General features: G+C 40.0%; 1 protein-coding gene across 1 annotated transcript in view; it reads right to left on the reverse strand.

Moving 5' to 3' along the window:
* The window catches only part of LOC145347848 (zinc finger protein GLIS3-like), a 370,782-nt gene that overhangs the window by 231,242 nt on the left and 118,051 nt on the right, over nt 1–21,489 (reverse strand). Inside the window, exon 3 of the mRNA XM_080195761.1 lies at nt 768–954. Within this exon, the coding sequence (XP_080051887.1) occupies nt 768–954 (187 nt within the window). The remainder of the gene's footprint in view (nt 1–767; nt 955–21,489) is intronic.

Consider the following 21,489-nt stretch of genomic DNA (forward strand, 5'->3'; position numbering starts at 1 on the left):
AGGTTACAATTGATCTGAGGATTCTTTCTCCTGACCTCTACCTGATGATACCTGTGGGCAAGGGCATGTGCCTGTATGAAGATGATGACAGGATTGGGTCTCAACTATTCAGTCCTTCTTGATCAGATAACACTCGCTATCCAGGCTCACACATGAAGAATGGATGAGTACCAGAGTTGTATGTATGATACTTGCATGTTGTTAATTGCACACCAGATGGCCCCTTCTGGGAGAAATTGTACTGTAGCAATTATACACCAATGTTTTCTCTTGTATTATTTTGTTATTCCTTGACAGAATATTCTGGAGGGTCTGAAAATAAATGTGGTAATTAATACCACATCAATTCATGTAGTTTATTGGACATAACCATGGAGAGTTGCCGATGCTTAACATAAGTCAGATTATGCTTTGCTTTCATAGGAACAGGAGTGGTCCATTGAGCCTATTGCATCATTCAGTTAGATCATGGCTGATCTTACCTTAACTCTATTTAGCCACCTTTTTGTTCTATATCCCTTAACTTTTCCAAACAAAAATCATCAACTTTAACCATTGAACAGTTTCAGAATAACATATAAAATTGAAGTGAAAAATGCATAAGAAATGTACTACAAATTTCAGCTCAGATAAGTAAGTACATTCCATCACAGTCACCAGCAGTTCTATAAAGTCAAAAAAGATGAGTTCACAGTTCAGCTTGGGATCTTTATCGGCATATAGATTTTTGACACAGACATACTATATTAGAGCAGCAAAATAATAACCTGGTGTCGGTGTGAGGCGCAGTCAATCCGCTACTGCCGTGGGATGAATTCGGGCCGGTGCTGATGTGATTTCCTGAATGAATCACTGGCTCCAATCTGGCTGTTGCTATTGGCTCAATCCTCATGGCATGGTTCATTTCATCCCTCTTGCTGGCGAGAGCATAACATGGGCTGTATTCACCGTTTGCTGTAATAAAATGAAAGGCGGCTAGTGTAAGATTTCTTCCTCCGCACAAATCCAGAAATAAGAACACTGTATTCCTAATCTACACAACTACACCTTTTTTTTCAAGGAATTGAGTAGAACTTACTTGCCCCTCCCTCAGAGTAAGCTGGAGAAGCTGTTAACTTTCATTTCAATTCGTGGCATAAGAACACAAGTAAGTCAACGTTTCAATGTGTCAAATGTGGTTGAGTCGTGTGGATCTTGAATTACCCAGGTTCCACACCCAATCTGATTTCAGCTGCAGCAGCAGTAGGGGGTGTTAGAATTGACTTCAATACACTAGGTGAGAGTACAGGGAAAGGTCACCCCAGAGTGCCTGATACTTCCCAGTAACTCCCGCTGCAAAGTACTTGTATGTGGATGCATGTGAGGAAAGAATTGGACTCAACGGTGATGATCTGTAAAGTTTTCTGCCACACCTACTGCAGAATCTAAAACCTGGGAACGGGCTTTGGGGTCTTGAGTCGGCAGCAACTTGAAATTGTACCCTATTGTATGTCAGTGTTGTCAGGGAAGGAGAAAAGATAAGTGGAGGGACAATAAAATGAATGCATACCACAGCATACCTCATGACAAGAGCAACACACTATTCAAATATAACCCAGGCAGTCAGGACGAGATAGCATTAATCTATCCACAATGTTTTTACAAATCTTTTACTTGGATAATTTTATTGTTAAATTCACAAAGACACATTCAATAGTTTCTGCACAAGCTCATGTTATTGTACAAGGTACTTAAAGTGCTGATGATATAAATGTAATTAGGCTTGATCTTTGAACACACAGCTGTTTAGAACTGTCAAATGAAAGTATCCTTTCTTTTCCATGGATGGGACATTACATAAATTTGAATTCATCTACAGCTCTGTGCCTCTGTTCTGACCCATACAAAGTCCAGCTCACCTATCACTTCTCTCATGCTTCCCATTCCTTTGTGCCTTAACTCCAAACCCTTTGTCTATAAATCTCCATCCTGAAACCCATGTCTTGGTCACATCCTAACTCTAGGAAACTGTGTATTTCACCCCACCCCCTGCCAACTTTTCACTAATTTCCTATAATTGTCTTCCTATTCCTGTCAGAGTCGAACCATGAACTCTGAAGTATTTGAGATATTTTGAAATACTAAAGGTTCTAGGTAAATGCAGGTTGCTGTGATTTCAATGCATATGTAACTGAGATTGAGATAATTACCTCCTTCAAAAATGAACTGGATAAGTAGATGTTTAAAGAAGAGATTAATAACTGTAGGAATTTATATGGATTTTACTGAAAAACTCTCTCACAAAACATGATTTCCTATGGAAAGGGTCATGTTGTCTGTAGAGAGTAGGAGCTGATCGGTTTGAAGGTGGATGAATATTCTGCTTTTGTCAATTACCTCAGGTCCAAAAGCAAATATTGAAGCAGAATTTCTTTCAGGAGATTTAAAATTTGGGATACAGTCCATTACAGGACAGACTGTGGGCTTGAGAGGGCCAAACTGCCCTTTCTCATTCCATTCTTCCTTATGAAAATAAATGTAATTTTTAATACCGTCAAGGGTTTTAAAAACTTCATAGATCGCCATGGTGAGAAGGTATATTAATAGCCATACACAAATAGAGGGAGCTTTTCAGAAAAAATATTTAGCGTAATTTTTTAAACAACATTATTTTGGGAAAATTATTCTGACTTGAGACATGCGATTAGGCTTGGCACAGGGCATAAAGCAGCCACATTGTAATACAGGAATAGATTTTTCTGTTCATTAGCAGTCGGAGCTGCTGACTTCTCAAAACAAAAATCAATCTGGCTGTAACAGAGCACTGAGTGTGCAGGGGCTCTGCGCTTCGATAGTTCAGAGGAATTGGCAGGTCACACAGTAATTTCATCATGGCACCACACTGGTCCATCAAGATATAGTGCCTATCAATGAAAAGAGACTTGTGTCTGCAACCCAACTTAGGGTGCTGGGGATACAGCCAGCATTTCATTTGTTTACCTGGAATGTTTAAAGTTACTTTGGAAATACATCCAAAAACATAAAACACTTATTGCATTTAGCGATTAATAAATATAAAGATAGACATATTGATAATCCAATAAAGTAACTACAGGCTAATACGTCCTTCATTTTAGTCTTGTGATGTGAGCATTATTGAAAGGTATCTTTCTAAAGGTACCCTTGAGAAGGTGTTGAGGCATTTTCTGAACAGCTGTAAGTCCATGAGATGTAGTACAGTCACAGTCCTTCCTGTAACAATGTGGTGTGGCTTGCTAGGCTATTTCAAAGGGCAGCTGAGGGTTAGCCACATTGCTGTGGATCTGGAGCCATGTGAAGGCCAGACCAATTAAGGGCACCAGATTTTCTCCCCCAAGAAATATTAGTGAACTAGGTGGGCTTTTACAATAATCTGGAAATGTTGTGATCATTATTAATGAAACTAATATTTTATAAAAATAAATTAATTTTAAATTCCCCCAACTGTTGTGGTGGGATTTGAACTCATGTCCAGAACACTAGTCTAGTGCTCTGTATTACTAGTCCAGTAATACCATCCTGCAGCCCCTCTTCAACACTGGTGCAACAAGGTTAAATGCAGTTTGTTCTACTCCTGGGAATAGTTAAGGCATATTCAAGGTGACTGAATATTGACATTAGTAGTATACTCATGAATGTCTCCCAGTACAAATTTTAAAATACAGTTCTTTAAATCTCTGTCTTCCCTTTCTTTACGGATTTTTAAAACCCAAACTTGCCCATACAACCACCATAACAACACCATCATAACTTGATTCCACCCAACCTGCTGAAAACCTCATCCAATACTTTGTTGACTTAAGAACTGACAATTCCAACACACTCCTGCTGATCTCCCACATTCCATCCTCCATAAACTGTGGTCATCTAAAAATTCTGCTGAACATGTCCAAATCCCTATCATTTATTATCCCCGTGTTCAAGAATCCATTACAACTCCTGCTTAAGCATGACCCTGATTTTAAAATTCTGACCCTTGTTTTCAACTGGCCCTATCTGTCTAATCCTCTGGCCCATAAACCCAAGATAGCTGTGCTCCTTTAATTCCAGCCTCTTGAAAATCCCCAATTTTAACTGCTCCACTATTGGTGGCTATGCCTTCAGTTATCTAGGTGCTCAGCTTTCGAATTACCTCCCTAAAACTTTCCACTTCTCCTCCATCCTTGAAGACACTCATAATAACCTTTCTATTTCACCAAGATTTTGGCCATCTGCCCTAATATCTCCTTATGTGGCTTGATGTCACTTTTTTTAATAATGCCTCTGTGAAGCACCTTTGGCCATTTGGTTATGTTAAAGATGCTATATAAATAAAAGTTGTTGTTGATTACCCTCACCCAATGTGATAACACTTGTTTCTCCAAGCTGGACACAATTGTTCTTTCTTAATTGTGGTACAATTTGTCATGAGAAGACCATCAACTCCATGTCACGCACCATCCTGGCTTGTAAATGTAGTGCTATTCCTTCTTAATTGTTGAGTCAAAATCCTAGAGTTCCCTGTCCCACACCATCATGGAAGTCCAATCATGAATGAGGATTACAGTGCATTCACCAAGAAGACCCACCATCAGTTTTTTAAAATAATGAGGAATAAATGCGGTCTCGTCACATCCAAGTCTCACCTTAACTGTTGGTCCATAATAGCCCCTTCCAATTCGGCAGATATTCAGCATAAAAATCCTAACATAAAGCTAAATCTCCCTGCTATTTAGCTATTTTATATCCCAAAAAGCGCATGTTGTCTTAGCAAAGAATATCTGGAAACAGCATAGCAGCTGAAGAATCCCCAGTGCTTTGTGACATCATAATGTCTGATAAACCATGGATTCTTCCATATGCACAATAGAATTCACTTTCACCATTACTCTTACCTGAAGAACACAATCCTCTGCATATTTTGACTCTACTTGCAATTCGTCAAAGCTGTCTTGGTTTTTCTCGATGTAGAGATGCACAACCTCAAACAGACCGTTGTTCACAGCAAACTACCCAGCTTTCAGGAGAACAGTGACCACAACACCACACAACCCTGCCACAGCAACCTCTGCAAGATATGCCGGATTGTCGACATGGATGACATGATCTCATGTGAGAACACCATCCACCAAGTACACGGTACATACTCTTGCAACTCAGCCAACATTGTCTACCTAATACGCTGCAGGAAAGGATGTCCTGAAGCATGGTACATTGGGAGACCATGCAGACGCTACAACAATGGATGAATGAACATCACTCGACAATCACCAGACAAGACTGTTCCCTTCCTGTTGACAAACACTTTAGCGGTCACGGACATTCGGTCTCTGATCTTCGGGTAAGCGTTCTCCAAGGCAGCCTTCACAACACACGACAGCGCAGAGTCGCCGAGCAGAGACTGATAGCCAAGTTGTGCACTCATGAGCACGGCATCAACCCGTATCTTGGGTTCATGTCGCATTATCTGTAACCCCCATGACTTACTGTCCTGTCAGGAGACAATACACATCTCTTTAACCTATGCTAATGCTATCTCCACTCACATTGTCTGCATCTTTAAGACTTGAATAGCAGGTTAGCTGTAAAGACTTGCATTCTAATCAGTATTCTGTAAACTGTGTGTGACTTTATGTGCCCTTCTCTGATCAGAACCTTCCACACAACTGCCAAAGGAACACCATTTCCAAAAGCTTGTGAGATTACTATCAAATAAACTGGTTGGACTCTAACCTGGTGTTGTGAGACTTCTTGGTTTTTCTCAGCAGAGAAAGGCAGCAAAGTTATGGGGATTGTGCTGTCACAGCAAGCATAGTGAAAGCCTTCTATTAAAATTACTGAACCTTAAGTAGAGGAAAGAAAAACGTCACAGAGTGCACTGAGTCATTTTGTAAAGGTGAGATTAAAGCTCATCAATGAAAACGAGTGAATGACGCACTACTTCATTCCAGCCTGAAATGTCCTAGCAGTGCTTGATGCTGCCAAATTTGTGAAAATGTTCCATTCCCAGCATAACATCTTTCAGCTTATGAACACAAAGACTGACCACCTAAAAGAAAGTCATGACAAAAAAAGGAAACTTTGAGCAGTGTCTATGTCTGGAACCTGAGTTTGAATCCAGCCACACAGACGCTGATGCCTCCATTCTTTCCTAACAATTATTGCTGTCCAAGGTGCAATAATTCAGCTCCTACTAAAAATGATTCAGCTGCACATTGATGGCAGTTCAACAATCTTACTCAGGAAGCATACAAGATTGTACAAGAAATGGAAAAGAAAAATCCCACCAGTACAATTCTCAATTTAGGATATGAATTGGGCAACGAACCTCAATCACAAATCTGTGTCAGTTCTCAGTGCTGTCAGCGTGCAAAAAGAAACAAATTATTTGAGCCATTCCTCACTTCAACTCTTGCCATTTTTTTCACCAAGTTTCTATCAATACTTAAAAATCAAACACAGTTTACCCAGAGAATGAAGTTACAGAATGAAATCAGAAACAAATTATCACTTATTATGGCATGTAATGAGCTCAGGAAAGTGCTCTGTAATTTAGATCTTCTTGAGTTTTTGTTCTGTAAAACTAGTTATTTAGAAAATAATAAGCCATTGGTTTTATAAGTCCTCCACTTTTGATATTTACAATTCCACATTATTTTTCTGCCTATCATATTCCAGGTAAATTTCACAGAAATGTTTTTCTTCCATAATTTTGAATAGCTAATGTGGTTCATAATGCTTATCAGGGTGACAATATTAATTGTACATGAATCCAGCTTCACTTGTTTTGAATCCTGCCCTTTCACCTGTTAATTATAGCTTTTCTGGCCAAATCAATTTTGAGATTTTCAGTCTTCCAATTAAAATAGAATCAGTCACAAGATCCCCCACTGACTCAAGTCAGTACCTTGTTCTGTATTTATCCCTTAACCAACATTTTTTTAAAAACTGGTCTTTATTATATATCTGTTGGTGGGACCTTTCTGTGCTTAGATTGGTCATTGTGTTTTCTACATGAACAACGTTTCAAAAATCCTTAATTGGCTGGAAAGCTCCTGGGGATGTCCTGAGGTTATTATGATAGTCACAATTCATAAGCAAGTTATTTCTCTTTCTTTGCAAGTGCACACACAAGTAAGTGCTGAGTTGTATTGGCACAGTCTGTATGTACTGAGTTAGCAGATACTGGTCGAGATTGCTGCTTGAGCACTGCAATTGCATTTAATGTCCCCAGGCTAGAAAAGATGAAAATCAACCAAGCTGATACGCTCCAAAACCTGGTGCCTCCTTCTGGAAAGTGTGCGCATACCATGAGCAGTCTCAGGCTGTTCCAAAATGACTTCCATGTTATACAGCCTGCCAACAATCAATGTCGAGTCTCAGATGTGAAGAATGTCCACTTGGGTATGGAATTCAGTAGTGATCAATACCCATGGTACTGCACTCAAAACACGAATCAGTGTCTTCAATACAGAATATTGTCAGAAAAAAGTGTTGTACATTAAGTGTCCTCGCCTAGGACAGATGGAGAGGATTCTTTTGAGTGATACATCATTACATGATTCATTTTCATCTAGTTTGCTGCAGAATGAAAAAAAATCTGTAAATCTGAAAAGGTCAAAGTGTCTGTCAATGAAAATTTAACATTACAGGTTCAAATCAACAGTATAACCAGAATGCAATGCATCAAGGTCTACGTTAAGGGATAGCATGCACTGCTCACACTCACACACAAACACACACTGTGAAACACAGAAGACAGACTATTCTGTAGGGCTAAGGGTTTGCACTATACAAGATCTACAGACTTCTTATTTATAAAGGAATTCTACATTCATCATTTATTCCTGAACTACACTGTTAAAGTCTGCCTCGCATATTGTCTTTAACTAAGTTTAACAATGAAGCATGCTATGATAGAGTCAGTTTTTAAAGGCTGATCTGCTTTCCTTTACAATTGAAAGGCACAGGTAATATGATCCACTATAATAACAGAGAATAAATCACAAACTATTTAATTCTTGCATATCAGTTTATTTTAATGCACACACTTACGAATAATTATTCAAATACAAATTGAGCCCCAGTGGCATTCCACATGAACAAAAATATAAAGGTTCTTTTGCTGCATGTTTGCCAGTCTTTCAGAATTTTGTCATTGATCAATTATTCTCTATTAATTATTATCAATTATCAAGAAAATTAATTTTTGGATAAATATAAAGTTAGTTAGAGTTGTGACTATTATTGCAAAGATCTTTCAGCAAACTTGCATATATATCTCAACATTATTTTACCGATCTCATTTTAGGGCTGTCTCCTTAGGACTTGTCATGTGAGCTGGGAGGCCAGATTGGACATTCATTTTACCAAATGACAGGGTGCTTGGGCTCAAGCACTATAGCAATAACAGATTGTGGTAATCCTTGGTCTGGATTATATAGCAGGGGTAAGCCTGGGCCTAGGGAGTGGGCCTTAACCAAAGGGGAAGAGTGGCCTGCAACCTAATGATTAGCACAGAACAAACTAAGGTGAGGAGTGAAGAAAATTTGGAACTGGACAGTGAAGCAGACATGCAGGCCTGATATTTAAAGAGAAGAAAGGAGGAAGCGGAGGACGTCACTTTTAGTCAAAGTGTTGGTTTCCATCGGGTCCTGCTGAACTGAAAAAGGACGCATGGAGGCAATCAGGGAGGAATGACATGGGTCAGAAATCATGGAGGGACCATAAAGAGGATTGAAGGAAGCAGGAAGAAGATCGCAGGGGGCTCACGAAGGAGCTCAGGGGACAAACCATGGGGGAGTACCTGCAAGAGCATAGATATGATCATAGGTCATGAAGAAAATGGGAGGGGAGGGGATCACAGGCCAGGAAGGAAATGGTGGACATCTTTTATTGTCCAATCAAATAAACCAACTCAAATTAACTCAGGTGAACATTAAGACATGGGGGAGGGAATGCGCCAATCACCGGGGTGATTAATAATGTTGATGGTATGTCAAGGGAAGCACAACTGGCCCACAAGCAGTGCTGGAAAGGCATTTAGCTGTTACATCCAGATTCCACACCTCCCTTTTTGAAGCCCAGGAAACAGAGATGGCTTTTTAAAATTGAAAAGCAAATAATATCTCAGGCACACATTCTCATTAAGGCAATTACATGAGGGAACTACATCCTCAGAGTGGTTTGGTTGCCCATTCCTGTATCACTAAATCAAAAGGTGTTAAATTTTAACTTCCCACAGCTCAAACCTCACAGTTTGGGGTGGTGGGGTGGTGGTTACAATCACCCTCACTAAATCCAGGAGAGCTGAGTTTCCTGTTTTGACGAGGACCTTATCAGATGGCAGGAAATCTGTCTTTGCATGGAAAGAGGCTAGGAAGTACGTGGTCAACAATGCAAAAGTAAAGCAGCTGGGTCATATCTACCTGAGAATGGAGAGGATAGGTTCCAAAGTTAAGCCAAGAATGCAGAACCTGGCCTAAAGCAGGGGGAAATATGATCACTGTCTTTAATGTGTTGCTTCTATCTGATTAGTTCATGCTAATCATACAATTGTAATCACCATATAACTCTACAGGACCAATCAATTTTCACAAAAGAAACACAAAGTACTCAAGACACCAAAGAGAGCCATATTTTACAATTATATCAACATTTCTTGCTGTCCAAGTTCAATTTCTTTTTTGTATTTCATCAAATCACGCTTAACCTGTTAATGTTACAAAGATACTCCAACCACTTTTGTAATATGGTTTTGTGGCATCATATTGAAAGAAGGACATAAGGCAGTAAACGAGGCCAAACTCTTACCATCAACAGCCTAGAAATCACATTGACCAGAAATATAAATGGATCAGCCCTATAAATATTGACATGGCTACATGAATGGGTCAGAGGCTGGGCATTCTGTGGGGCGTGACTTCCTAAAGCTATTTCACCATGTACTGGGCACAACTCAGGAGTGCAATAGAATATATTTCTCTTATCTAGATAAGTGCAATTCCAGCAACACGCAAAAATGCTTGACATAGACAGGCACATTGGAACATAAATGGTCCATTTCACCCCTCACTAGTTTCTGCTATTGAGTGAGATCATGGCTAATCTGTGACCTGACTCTAGAGGCCCATCTTTGTTCCAAATCCCTTGGTTCATTCAGTTAACAAAAATCTTTCCATCTGGTTTAAATTTATCTAGCATCAAATTATGCTTGCGGAAGAGAGTTCCAAATTCTACAATCCTTTTGTGTGAAGAAGTGTTCCCTAACTTTGCTTCTGAAAGATCTGCCCCTGCCATCCTCCTCCCACTCCCAACACTGAATCTGAAACTCCCTAACCATAATATATATAATTATATAAATATAATTCTATCTATATTATCTGTTTCTCTTAATACTTTGAACATTTTGATTAAATCACTCCTTAATTTTCTAAATTTAAGGGAATAAAACCTTTGTTTGTTTACTTTCTCCTCTTAGTTCAAATCTTGGAAATCAGTACGATTTTGGTGAAGCAATGCAGCAATCCCTCCAAGTCCAATTTATTTTTCCTAAAATATGATGTCCAGAACTGTCATACTGATCAAACCAAGCCTTTGGATAGCTGACTTCCACCTCTGACATAAAGACCAGCATTCCATTAGCCTTTTTGATTATTTTCAGTACCTGTTCATGACACTTTAATTATCTATACCTGGGCCCCCAAAGTCTCTTGAACCGCACAGTTTATGATAATTCACCATTTAAAGAGTACCCTGTTCTATCCTTTTCATGTCCAAAGTAGATGATATTGCTTTTGCCTTCACTGAAATCATCTACCACAGTTTTGCCTATTCACTTAATCTATCATGGATTCAAGGGGCAGAATTTCTGACAAGGGTTGCCTGCAAATCAGAGGCCGATGGCTCTTCTGTACTCAGCAGTGACACTGGCGGCATGTTGGCTGCTATTGGTACTACACCCACCACAGTCCTTGGTTTGAGGAGGAACCTAGGCACAGCTGATTGATGGCAGAAACAAAGTTGCATATTTGGGATCATGGACGAGGGATTGAGAGGGATTTGCAGCAGCAGTAGAAGACGATTCTCAGTGGACCCCTAGTTTCTTGATGCCGTGTCCTTTGATTCAGCACCAAGTGCCTCTGAATAAGGGACCCCCCCCCAGGGCCCACAAGAAAACACATCAAGATTTGCAAGTCATGCTCTCCATTTGGTGTACACACCCCGACCCCGCAACTCCCATCACACTGGGTTAATAACAATGGTGGTGGGATATGGTGCTTAAATAAACAATTAGGCATTAATTGCCCACAAATTGACTGCAAAAGAAGAAAGTCTACTATGGAGCCTTCTCACCACAGAGCTGATCAGGTTGCAGGAGAAAAGATCATGGTGTCTCCACCTGCCATCACCCTGCCAGGTTAAATACCCCTCCCATGACCAAACCAACACGGGGAGGCCACATAATTCCATCCTTTCTTTCCACTCTAACCTGATCAATAATTTGCCTTCAATTCCACAAGCTTCAATTTCAGCTGTGAGGGAAGTCCATATGGAAGCCCATATAAGTAACAGCCATCGACATTCCATGCCCATTATTTTAGTCACCTCTTCAAAACAACATTCAAATTCACCAAGCAGGGCCTATCCTTTACAAATCAATGTTGGCTGCTTCCGATCAGCTGAATATTTTCACTATATTCAGTCAAGCTATCATTAATAATGGACTCTATCAATTTCCCAATAACAAACATTAGGCTAACTGGTCTATACTTCCCTGGATTTCCTCTCTCACCTTACTTAAATAACTCTGTTACTTAAGCTTCCAATCTAAAGAAATGGTTCCCAAATCAAGAATCCTTTTGAAAATTATAGCTAGGGCATAATCTCCTTATTTCTCAGCTACTTCCTTTCAAATCACCCTATCTATCACCTCAAATATTTCTCTTCCACGACTGCCACACAGGCTGCAGTGTGCACCAGCTAAAAAATGCAGCAACTCGCCAAGGCTTCTTCAATGGCAATGTTCAAACCCGCAATCTTTACCGCCCAGAAGAACAAAGACAAGATCATGGGAACACTACCACCTCCATGTCCCCTCCAAGTCACACACCATCCTGATTCAGAAACATCATCACTGGATCCAAGTCCTGGAATCTCATACCTAACAGCCCAGTGGTGAATGTACTTTCACCACATGAACTGCAGTTGTTTAAGAGGGTAGCTCACCACCACCTTCTCAAGGGCAATTAGGCTGAGCAATAAGTGTTGGCCTTGCCAATGATATTGCATTCCAAGAATGAATAAAAATGCTTGGACAATTTAGTTTTTTGTACACGTTCCATTTCACCATTAAGTCTCCACAAGTACTTTTCTCCATGAGTCATCCCGTCTAATCCAACTTCCCTCACTTTAACATTTGTCTCTTTTAAACAACTATTTAATTCTTTTTGGGAGTACTTGTGCACTCTGCTTCAACAGTTCAAGACAGAAAATTCCACATTCTAATTAACCCCTGTGTAAAGTTTAAATATTTTCGCAGTTTAGTTAGTGCCCCACCCAGTTTCCACCTCATTAACCAATGTTAGCATATCATAATTGTTCATAACTTTGAGGATTTCAATTGACCATCTTAATACCAAGTGATAAAAGATCAAACTTCTCAAGTTATTTTGTAACAGAGATTATGCTACAAATTTTCATAGCTGTTCTATCCTGTCAAAATAAAGTGCCAAAAAATATACACAATAATCCAACTGTGATATAACTAAGATCTTGTATGAGTTTAATAGTACCTTGTTCTTTTGTTTTCAATGCTTCTTGATTCCTGTATGCTTTTTCATGCCTTTCCACCTTTGATAAGCTGTGTATCTGCATGCCAAGACTCTTGTGCACCTTGATTCCATTTAAGATCTTATAATTTTCCTCATTTATTAGAAAACATTTTCCTATGTTTAACTGCATTATAGATCCTGCTGATCAATCCATTCCTTTCATAGTCCTTGCCATAATTTGCTCTGCCCTTGATCATTTCTGTGTTTAGTTAATAAGTGAGACTCTCAAGCATCCTCCCGTGGAACACCATTCATTACACTGTTTCAATTGAGGAAGCTTCTCTGTCCCGAGTAGAAATTTCTTTCCAACCCCTCCCACCTCAGATCACCACTGGCTGCTTCCTCTCAAGTAAATGGCAAACGGGTTGGGGCCTGGATCCTTTCTTTCCTCACCATTTATTGCTATGCCCTCAGGCAGCAATCAGCCCCACAGGTTTGCCTGTTGAAGGGACCTCAATCTCTGCTGAGGCCTGTAACTGGTCTTCATTTCAGACATTTGGTGCACAGTCCTTGCAGGACCGTCAAGTGAGAAGCAACTTCCTCATGGCAGGATTTCCACCAGTATGTGATGGGGCCAGTGCTGAAAAATAAGTCAGGGCTGCATGAGATAGGAACTCGTGTGGAATTCATGCACTCATCAAAGCTCCACCTCAAAAAGGAGTACTCTACCTTGTATCAGCTCTGACGAAGGGTTATCCAGACTTGAAACATTGACTCTGCTCTCTCCCCACAGATGCTGTCAGACCTGCTGAGATTTTCCAGCACTTTCTGTTTTTGTTTCAGCTTCCAGAATCTGCAGTATTTTGCTTTTATTCTACCCTGTATATCTGGCTAAGGAGGACAATACAGCTGAACTCAATCCTGGCCTCACCTGACTTCCATGTGTTTCATAACTCCCAGCAGTGGTAACTGAACAGCAACCGGGAGCAAAAATCTGATTAATTTTCCCCCTTCACTAGCCAAGAAATGGCGAGGCCAATTATAGTTCGTATAATGCTTCCCCAACTGAGATCAGTTTATTCATTGCACATTGGAAACCAAACTTGCACTTTGGCTCCATCTCCACACTGCAAAACATTTTTTTATTTCAGGGGAATTCTACATTTAAACTCATTATTTTGTGTGTTTCCATTTTGGTTTATAAACGTCTCTGGACCATAGGCAGACCACAAGCCATGCAGCCAAAATTATAAGTAGATTTTCTGTTCCCCACAAATATAACACGTTTAAGGGAAAAGCCCTACTGGTTTCCCCACTGGACTTCAAACATTCGACTGAACTGTAAATTATCAAAATAATTCATCAAAAATAAAGCAGCAGATTGTGGAAATGTCAGTTGATTTCAGAATACAAAAGCCTCAAAGTTGGTGAAATTGCACACTCACTTCCCAGATTCATTCAGTTCAAGGATTTAGTTCCTCAGGTCAGTTAAGTGTCATGGCCAAGTCCAAGAATCACACCAACCACAATCAATCCAGCAAATGACACAGGACAGGGATCAAAATGTCAAATCGTATCAATTTGAACCCCTGAGAAAAGTTGATCCCAAGTTCCTGAGAAACACGTGGTTTGCCAAAAAACACAACAAAAAAAGGAGCAGGGAAGGTTCAAAACAAAATATAAAGTGACAATCACTAAGGACAGGTGGAAACCAGCCATGTGAAATCTTGTGTTCCAAATTGTTTATTTTGAATAAAATCAAAGTTGGGACTTCAAAAAAAAAAGACATGATCTTCCCTTTCCCTATGCCCTCACTCAATTGGATTCAGGTTCCAATGCATGCATTGTACTCAGCACCGCAATACTATGGCATTCCTTTTCTCTCTGAATATTTCTCCACAATTATCGGGCTTTTAAAATCTAATGTAAAGAAGAATAGTCACTGTGGTGATATAGAGAAATATAGAAACCATTTTTCACATAGCAAGTTTCCATAAACAGCAATGCATAAATGATCAAAAATTCTGTTTTTAAGAGATGTTGGATAATGGATAAATATAGGCCAAGTCACCAAAAAAATTCCTCTTTTAGAACCATCTCTGGGGGCTGACTTCTTGGATTAGCATGTCATCTAAAAGATAGCACCTCAGACAATTCAGCATTCCCTTGGTACTGCCCTGAAGATAATACCTCTAAATATGAGGCACTCTTTCTGTCCTGCCTAGATTATGTGCTCAACTCTCTGGAGCAGAGCTGACTCAGAAGCAAGGGTACTGCCACTGAGTCAAAGCTGATATCTAAATTTATGACTTACAATATCATGACTGCAAGGTGGCACAGTGGTTAGCATTGCTGCCTCACAGCACCAGGGACCCTGGTTCGATTCCCAGCTTTGGTCACTGTCTGTGTGGATTCTGCACATTCTCCCCCTGAGTTTCCACCAGCTGCTCCGGGTTCCTCCCACACTCTGAAAAACTTGTTGGTTAGGTGCATTGACTTTGCTAAATTCTCCTTCAGTGTACCTGAACAGATGCTGGAGTGTAGTGACCAGGGGATTTTTCACAGTCTCTTCATTGCAGTGTACAAGTAAGCCTTACTTGTGACTAATAAATAAACTTTAAGTTTGCAGTGTTAATGTAAGCCTACTTGTGACACTAATAAATAAACTTAAATTTAAAACATACATTGATGACACTCAATTATACTCAGTTTTTGGATTGAATAGCCTTTCTGAGCACACAATAGCCATTTGGGCACGGTACCAAAGGTCTGTCAACATTACTGACAGACACTGCCTCCAGGAGAGGAGGGTAATATACTGGAGGCAATCACAAAATTCCTCAAAATAAAACTGTGCAGCTACTCCAACTATCCTGAAAGTTAATTGGATTGCTCTATATAAATGTACACCTACAATATAATGTTAAAACACTGGCTAAGATCCTATCCAGAGGGAAGAATAAGAGCATATTTGTCATTCCTAATTAAATGCAGATATTAAACCATAAATTACAACCACTGGTATCTATGAAAATATGTTGAATAATAAAGGCATTCGCCACAAGGATGAGATGTTGTACTCACATGCAAGACAGTGAAGACTGTACACAGCACCTACCTGAAGCATACAATTAATGCTGCCTGTTCTAAGCTTCTTTCTACTTTAGCAAATATCACCTTTAGACTATGTTCCAGACTGTGCTTATGTCTGGCACTGTAGCTAGCTGAGACGTGAAACAGATTTTCCATTAGCAGTAGTTAACAATTAAACAATCGAAACTCTTTAAGTGTACATGAAGTAAACAGACTGAATTGAAACTGGGATTGACAAAGGAACTGCAGAACAGACTCTCACTAAATAGAATTCTAAATTGTGACAATTGGAATGCTACTTTCCTAAACCAATTATTTTACTGGTATGAAGATGAAATTGGCATTAACCTGCTGAACTGATTGAAAATGGTCTGCAGAAACTGCTCTAAAGGAGGAGAAATGAATTGTGGGCTGTGAAAGGCAGAGTTTATGAGCCCAGCATTCAGTCAACGCTTCTAAATGATGCCAAAGACTAGCAGTGAATGAAGGCAGAGGCGTTGAGGTTGAAGGCCCCCTGAGAAATGCTGTGCAAAGAGGAGTGCTGGGTGTCACTTGTCCAGATAATATGATCAATACTGAAGTGGGTAACAGCTAAACATGTGAAGTCTAAAGTGTATGTGCTGCGGAGTCGAAGCTCAGTACCCTCAGGGACTGAGGGAAAGAATTGCATGTGGAACTGGACTTGTGAGACTGCAAATGGGAAGATATGACAGAAGATTGATAAGAGGCAGACAGGTACAAGGATCTGGCAGCAGACATTGCGAACCTGACAATCAGCCTCAAAATAAAAGAACAAAAATAGAACATTCAGAAAATTTTAAATTTGATCAGCAGGCAGAGGAAACAGATCAAACCACTGAAGAGAGAATGGCTATGAGGAGCTACTGTAACAGAAGGGTTCACACCTATGGCTTAGTTTCAGTACAGTGGCTGAGATAAGTTGAACAGCTTCGCATAATTAGTCAGAGAGGGTAGCATTTTTTTTCCATATGTATTTTTTTTAGACAGAGGGTGTTGAGTATAAAATATATATTCTAAGATCCATGTAAAAATGTCAAGGGCCTGAGCCCCAAATAACGTTTAGTTTGGGGTTTTGCCAGGCTAAGGTGACTCAATTCATTTTGCATTTAATTGACAAAGTGCAGAAACACAGCAAAACGTTATATCATAGGTTAGTGAGAGCTCGTGGAAAATGAGCTCAAATTCCTGAATTTTAATTTTAATGTGCTTTCACTCTTCAATGAGTAGCATTCACCATTTTGATTTGGCAAATAAAGTAACAAACAACCCAGAAAATTGGTGCAAAATGTGAAAATCTGAATTTCAGGAAAGTTTGCGTTTGATGATGGGATGGTGCAATGGGTTAGACTTAGCCTTCTATTTCTGGGGCCAGGTTCAAATCTGACTTGGACTGATGAAATGAATATCTAAAGACTACAAGGCACTTGTGGAAAATACATTTGAACATTTTTGACACAGTTTCATGTGTGCAACACTCAAGCTAAATAGTGAAACAAATTAAACATATTGTCTGAAGCTGCGTTAAAGTAGAATCAGATTCACTGCATGTTAAAATGTTGAACCTGTGAGTATTTGGTACTGATATAGGTGTGCAAAATTGCTAAGTTTTCCTGTCCTAATCACAGTTTTTTTATCTTGTACAATGGATATCCTAAATAATGACCCCCTTCATCTGTGCCCCCATGTTTTACAAGACCCAACCAACAGAAACAATCTCTCAGTATCTAACCTAAAAAACCTCCCTCAGAATTTGTAGATTTCAATGAGATCGCCTCTCATTTTTCTAAACCCCAGTCAAAACAGGCCCAATTTGTTCAGACTCCGATCATAGAACAATTCCCTCTCATCAGGAACAATCTAGTGAGGCTAACAATTATCACCAATTCTCTTGTGCTGTGGACCCCGTCATTAGATTGAGGCTAATTCAAGTTCGTTACAGCTGAAGCACCATTACATTATCAGCCTAGGTTGGACTCAGGTTCTTGTTGCACAGATCTAGTCAAACACAACATGCAGTCTCATCATGTGACCTTAACGACAAAGGACAGTAAGTCATTTGAGCCCATAGCTGGAACACAACACAATGGTGCAAAGCATGACACAATTTAAAATCAGGCATGAGCAGAAAAATCTTAGAAAACTTCTAAAGCAACTGACTTTTGTTGAAAAATTAGGTATCTCGAGTAATAAACCTAGCTTCTTTGCTTCCCCCTAACAACCCCAAAAATCATGTTATATTTAAAACAGATGGACAGCTGAATGTTGAAAATAAATTAAAGCTTCTCTCTTCACACATATGATTGATCTTCCCCCTCAGATACTTAGTCTCCCATTTGGGAAATTATCCCTGATCTGCAGATGGCCAGCAACCACATCTCTAATCCATGATAATTATAAGTGATTTTATTGTTTTTTGTTTAATTTTAGCAACACTTAATTTTCCCTTGCAACCCATTAAGGTACTTTAAGCAGAGAATCAACTGTAACAGTTAAACCACCCCACATCTACTCCAACCCCCCCATCTACCCCAACCCCCCCTCCTCCACCAAAACCAACTTTTAATGCTTTCAGATTTCAAGATGCGTGATATTAAAAGCAGATGTGATGGTAGATTTCACTGTATATTTAAGTTATTTAAAATGGAATTTCAGCAAGCTACAAGGCAAACAGCTGAGCCCTAAGTTATAAAAGGCTACAAAGCTGGAAGATGGATAGTATGGGCAATAGTTTTTGGCAAATAACCACAAAGACATTGGAGTCATAAATCACGTGACCAAGATTGAATAATAATTTATATATAACTGGGTTTTATTTCACACTAATCCCTGGTTGATGATGGCTGCGAATGATTTGGATGCTACACAAAGAGAATGTTTGTCATCTTCTATTCTCCATTCAAAAACGCATGTGTTGTGTCTCAGACTATCTGTAACTATCTGGTTTTTATTTCGTGATGGTATACTTCGTGTCTGACTGTATTCCAAAATGCATAGATTCCTTTGTTGATGGAATACTGATTTCTGAACTTTTAAGAAAACAATAGCCAGGAAATCACTGTGGCAGATGTTAGTGTAAAGGATCTCAGTGCATTGCCTCAACCTCCTCTCTGAAATTTCAGTGGAGGAGACTCACTGCTTAACTTGAAATAGTGGATTCTTTAGCAATAACAACTTTGCTTACAGCACTTTCCAAGCTGATTAAGTCAGTTATCCCATGAATTAGTGGGTAAAGGCACCACCTGGTGTTTAAGTGAGCCATTCAGACCAATCCCTGGCCTATGTGCAGTTAGCTGGCCTCAATCAGCTGGTTTTTTGTTGGCAAGGGAAAAGTCTGTTAAGATTATTACTTCAAATTTGCATGGACTTTGGTTAAGGATATGATTATTGTTGTTCATAATGTACTACAAAGTCAAACAATTTACCAGATTTAAGTTAAGCTCATCCTTGAAAAGTGACATCTTGGGGAAGATGGCACTCGACTCAAGCTGCAGTCAAATCCCGACTCTGCCTGACAAATTAAAGCAATTTCAGCCTATATTCCAGGTACACTGGTAATATCTAGCCCTATCCCTAACACATAACCTATCTGGTAAATTTCAGTTATAGCTCAATAATTTCCAGTTGGTTCTATTCAACTCCAGTGTTACTCGAATCATGCTCTCATTTACTCCTAACTGTGGCACAGCAACAGAAGCCTGCCATATTCCAACAATGGCAGGCAGTTTTCTCAGGGGAGACAGGTTTGTTTGCATGTTGTCAGATTGAGATCCAAACATCATCCCACTATTTCCAGGTTTTACCCAGGACAGATTTGAAGGTGAGCACGGAAATTCTCTTGGATCCACCAGATAAGTAATTAAGTTGGTTAAAAAGACAATTAAATACAGCTTTAACCCTCAATCCTAGATTTCCCAGACAAGGGACCTGGTTCTCGATTTGGCAGCAACTTTCTAGGGGTTACAGTGGCAATTGTACCCCAGAAAGAGCTTCTTCAGTGAAACTGACATGCTGGGAAGGCTCTGGCCAGTTCAACTGAAGAGTGCCAGCCATGGCAGGTGAGAGGGTAACGTTCAATATACTTTACTCAGAAAGTGGCTTCCTCTGCTTCATAGGTGATTGCTAACATCTTGGAAACATGATTTCTAACATCACTTGTCTAGCACTAGCTTACCTTCAGTTGCACGTTCCGACTGTTAGCCTTCATGAAAGCTTAGGAGAGACAGCTCCACTTTCCACCTCTGCTGAGGACAAGACCAGAGGTCACATCACCACCAACAGCCTTCTCTTCAGCCACGTATTCCTCCAAAGGGCAAAATGGTTGGACACTGAGATCCAGCCAGAAGCAGGTGAGACTGATAAAATAGGGTCTAAAGGCAGAGGATCAGTTCGCTCAAGATGTTCAAGCACCAGTGCCTCGGGAAGCTCAGGTTCTCACATCTGCTCACTGCTGACTTCTGCAGCTTTCTGAAAAAAGACTCCCCTCCCAGTGGTCAACAAGGTGCCTGTTGACCAACCTCTCCAACCATCAGTCTTTGCCTCACATCAAGGCTGCACTCCCTTCTCCAGCATGGAGAGAAAGCAGAGTGGTGAGTGTTTGTAATGATCTGTATGTAATATAGGTAAGGTTACCATGTATGGTGGGTGACTGTGTAGAATGTGTGTGAGGGCAATAGGCTGAGGGTGTGTGTGAGTGTTGGCTGCTCAGATCGGAATGTGAGGTGCCTGCAAAGAGAGTAATGATTGGAACTGCAAGGTATATTGATCTGGAGAGATGTGTGTTGGAGAATGTTGCACAGCTTGGCACCTGAAAGTCTTCATGCCATTCACCTGTCCTGCCCTCCTGAGGTCCTGAATTCTCTTGGTACACTGTTTTAAGTTGGAGAGAATATACTTCTATTGCTGACTTTCTCAGTCACATCCATCCATGCCTGCTTGGTTGGAGAGATTGTCCTCTTCCTCACTCCTTGGGGAAATGCTAGGAATTGAGGGTGGAGGGGGTTGATAACCCCCCATATGAAGTCCATAGAGAATCACTGACTGATCTCCCTGTGAGGCTCATTGAGTATGAGTTCCCTTTGCAATAGGCCTTGGTCTGCCCAGCTAGAATTCAATATGTGAGTCTTTTCTAAGGCAGGCTCAGGCCTAATCTGTGTGTACACCATGGTAGCGGTTTTACTTTGCATTCAGTAATAAATTATATTCCTTTCCAGTCAGGCTTCCTGAGTCGCAATATCATGGTATAGGTGTTTATCAAACTGAAGGGTGGTAGACAGTGGTGTTCCCGAAGGTACTTTGAAATGACCACTTTTTTATTAACCAAATATATATTATACAAGTGACTTGGATCTTAGGCTATAGAGTCAAATTTCAAAATTTGCCAATGATACCAAACTTGGAAGAAAGGCAAACAGTAAGGATAATACAAATTGCCTGCAATAGGGTGCAGAAAAGCTAGCAGAATGGACAGATAAATGGAATTTATTACAGAGGAATATGAGGTGATGCATTTTCACAAAAAGAATGGAGAAAGGCAAGTTAGACTTAATGGCACAATTCCAAAGAGTGTGCAGAAACAGAAGGGTGAATATGCATTGATGTTTGAATG

This window comes from Carcharhinus amblyrhynchos, chromosome 9, assembly GCF_965287045.1.
Source record: "Carcharhinus amblyrhynchos chromosome 9, sCarAmb.v2.hapA, whole genome shotgun sequence".
NCBI lineage: Eukaryota > Metazoa > Chordata > Chondrichthyes > Carcharhiniformes > Carcharhinidae > Carcharhinus > Carcharhinus amblyrhynchos.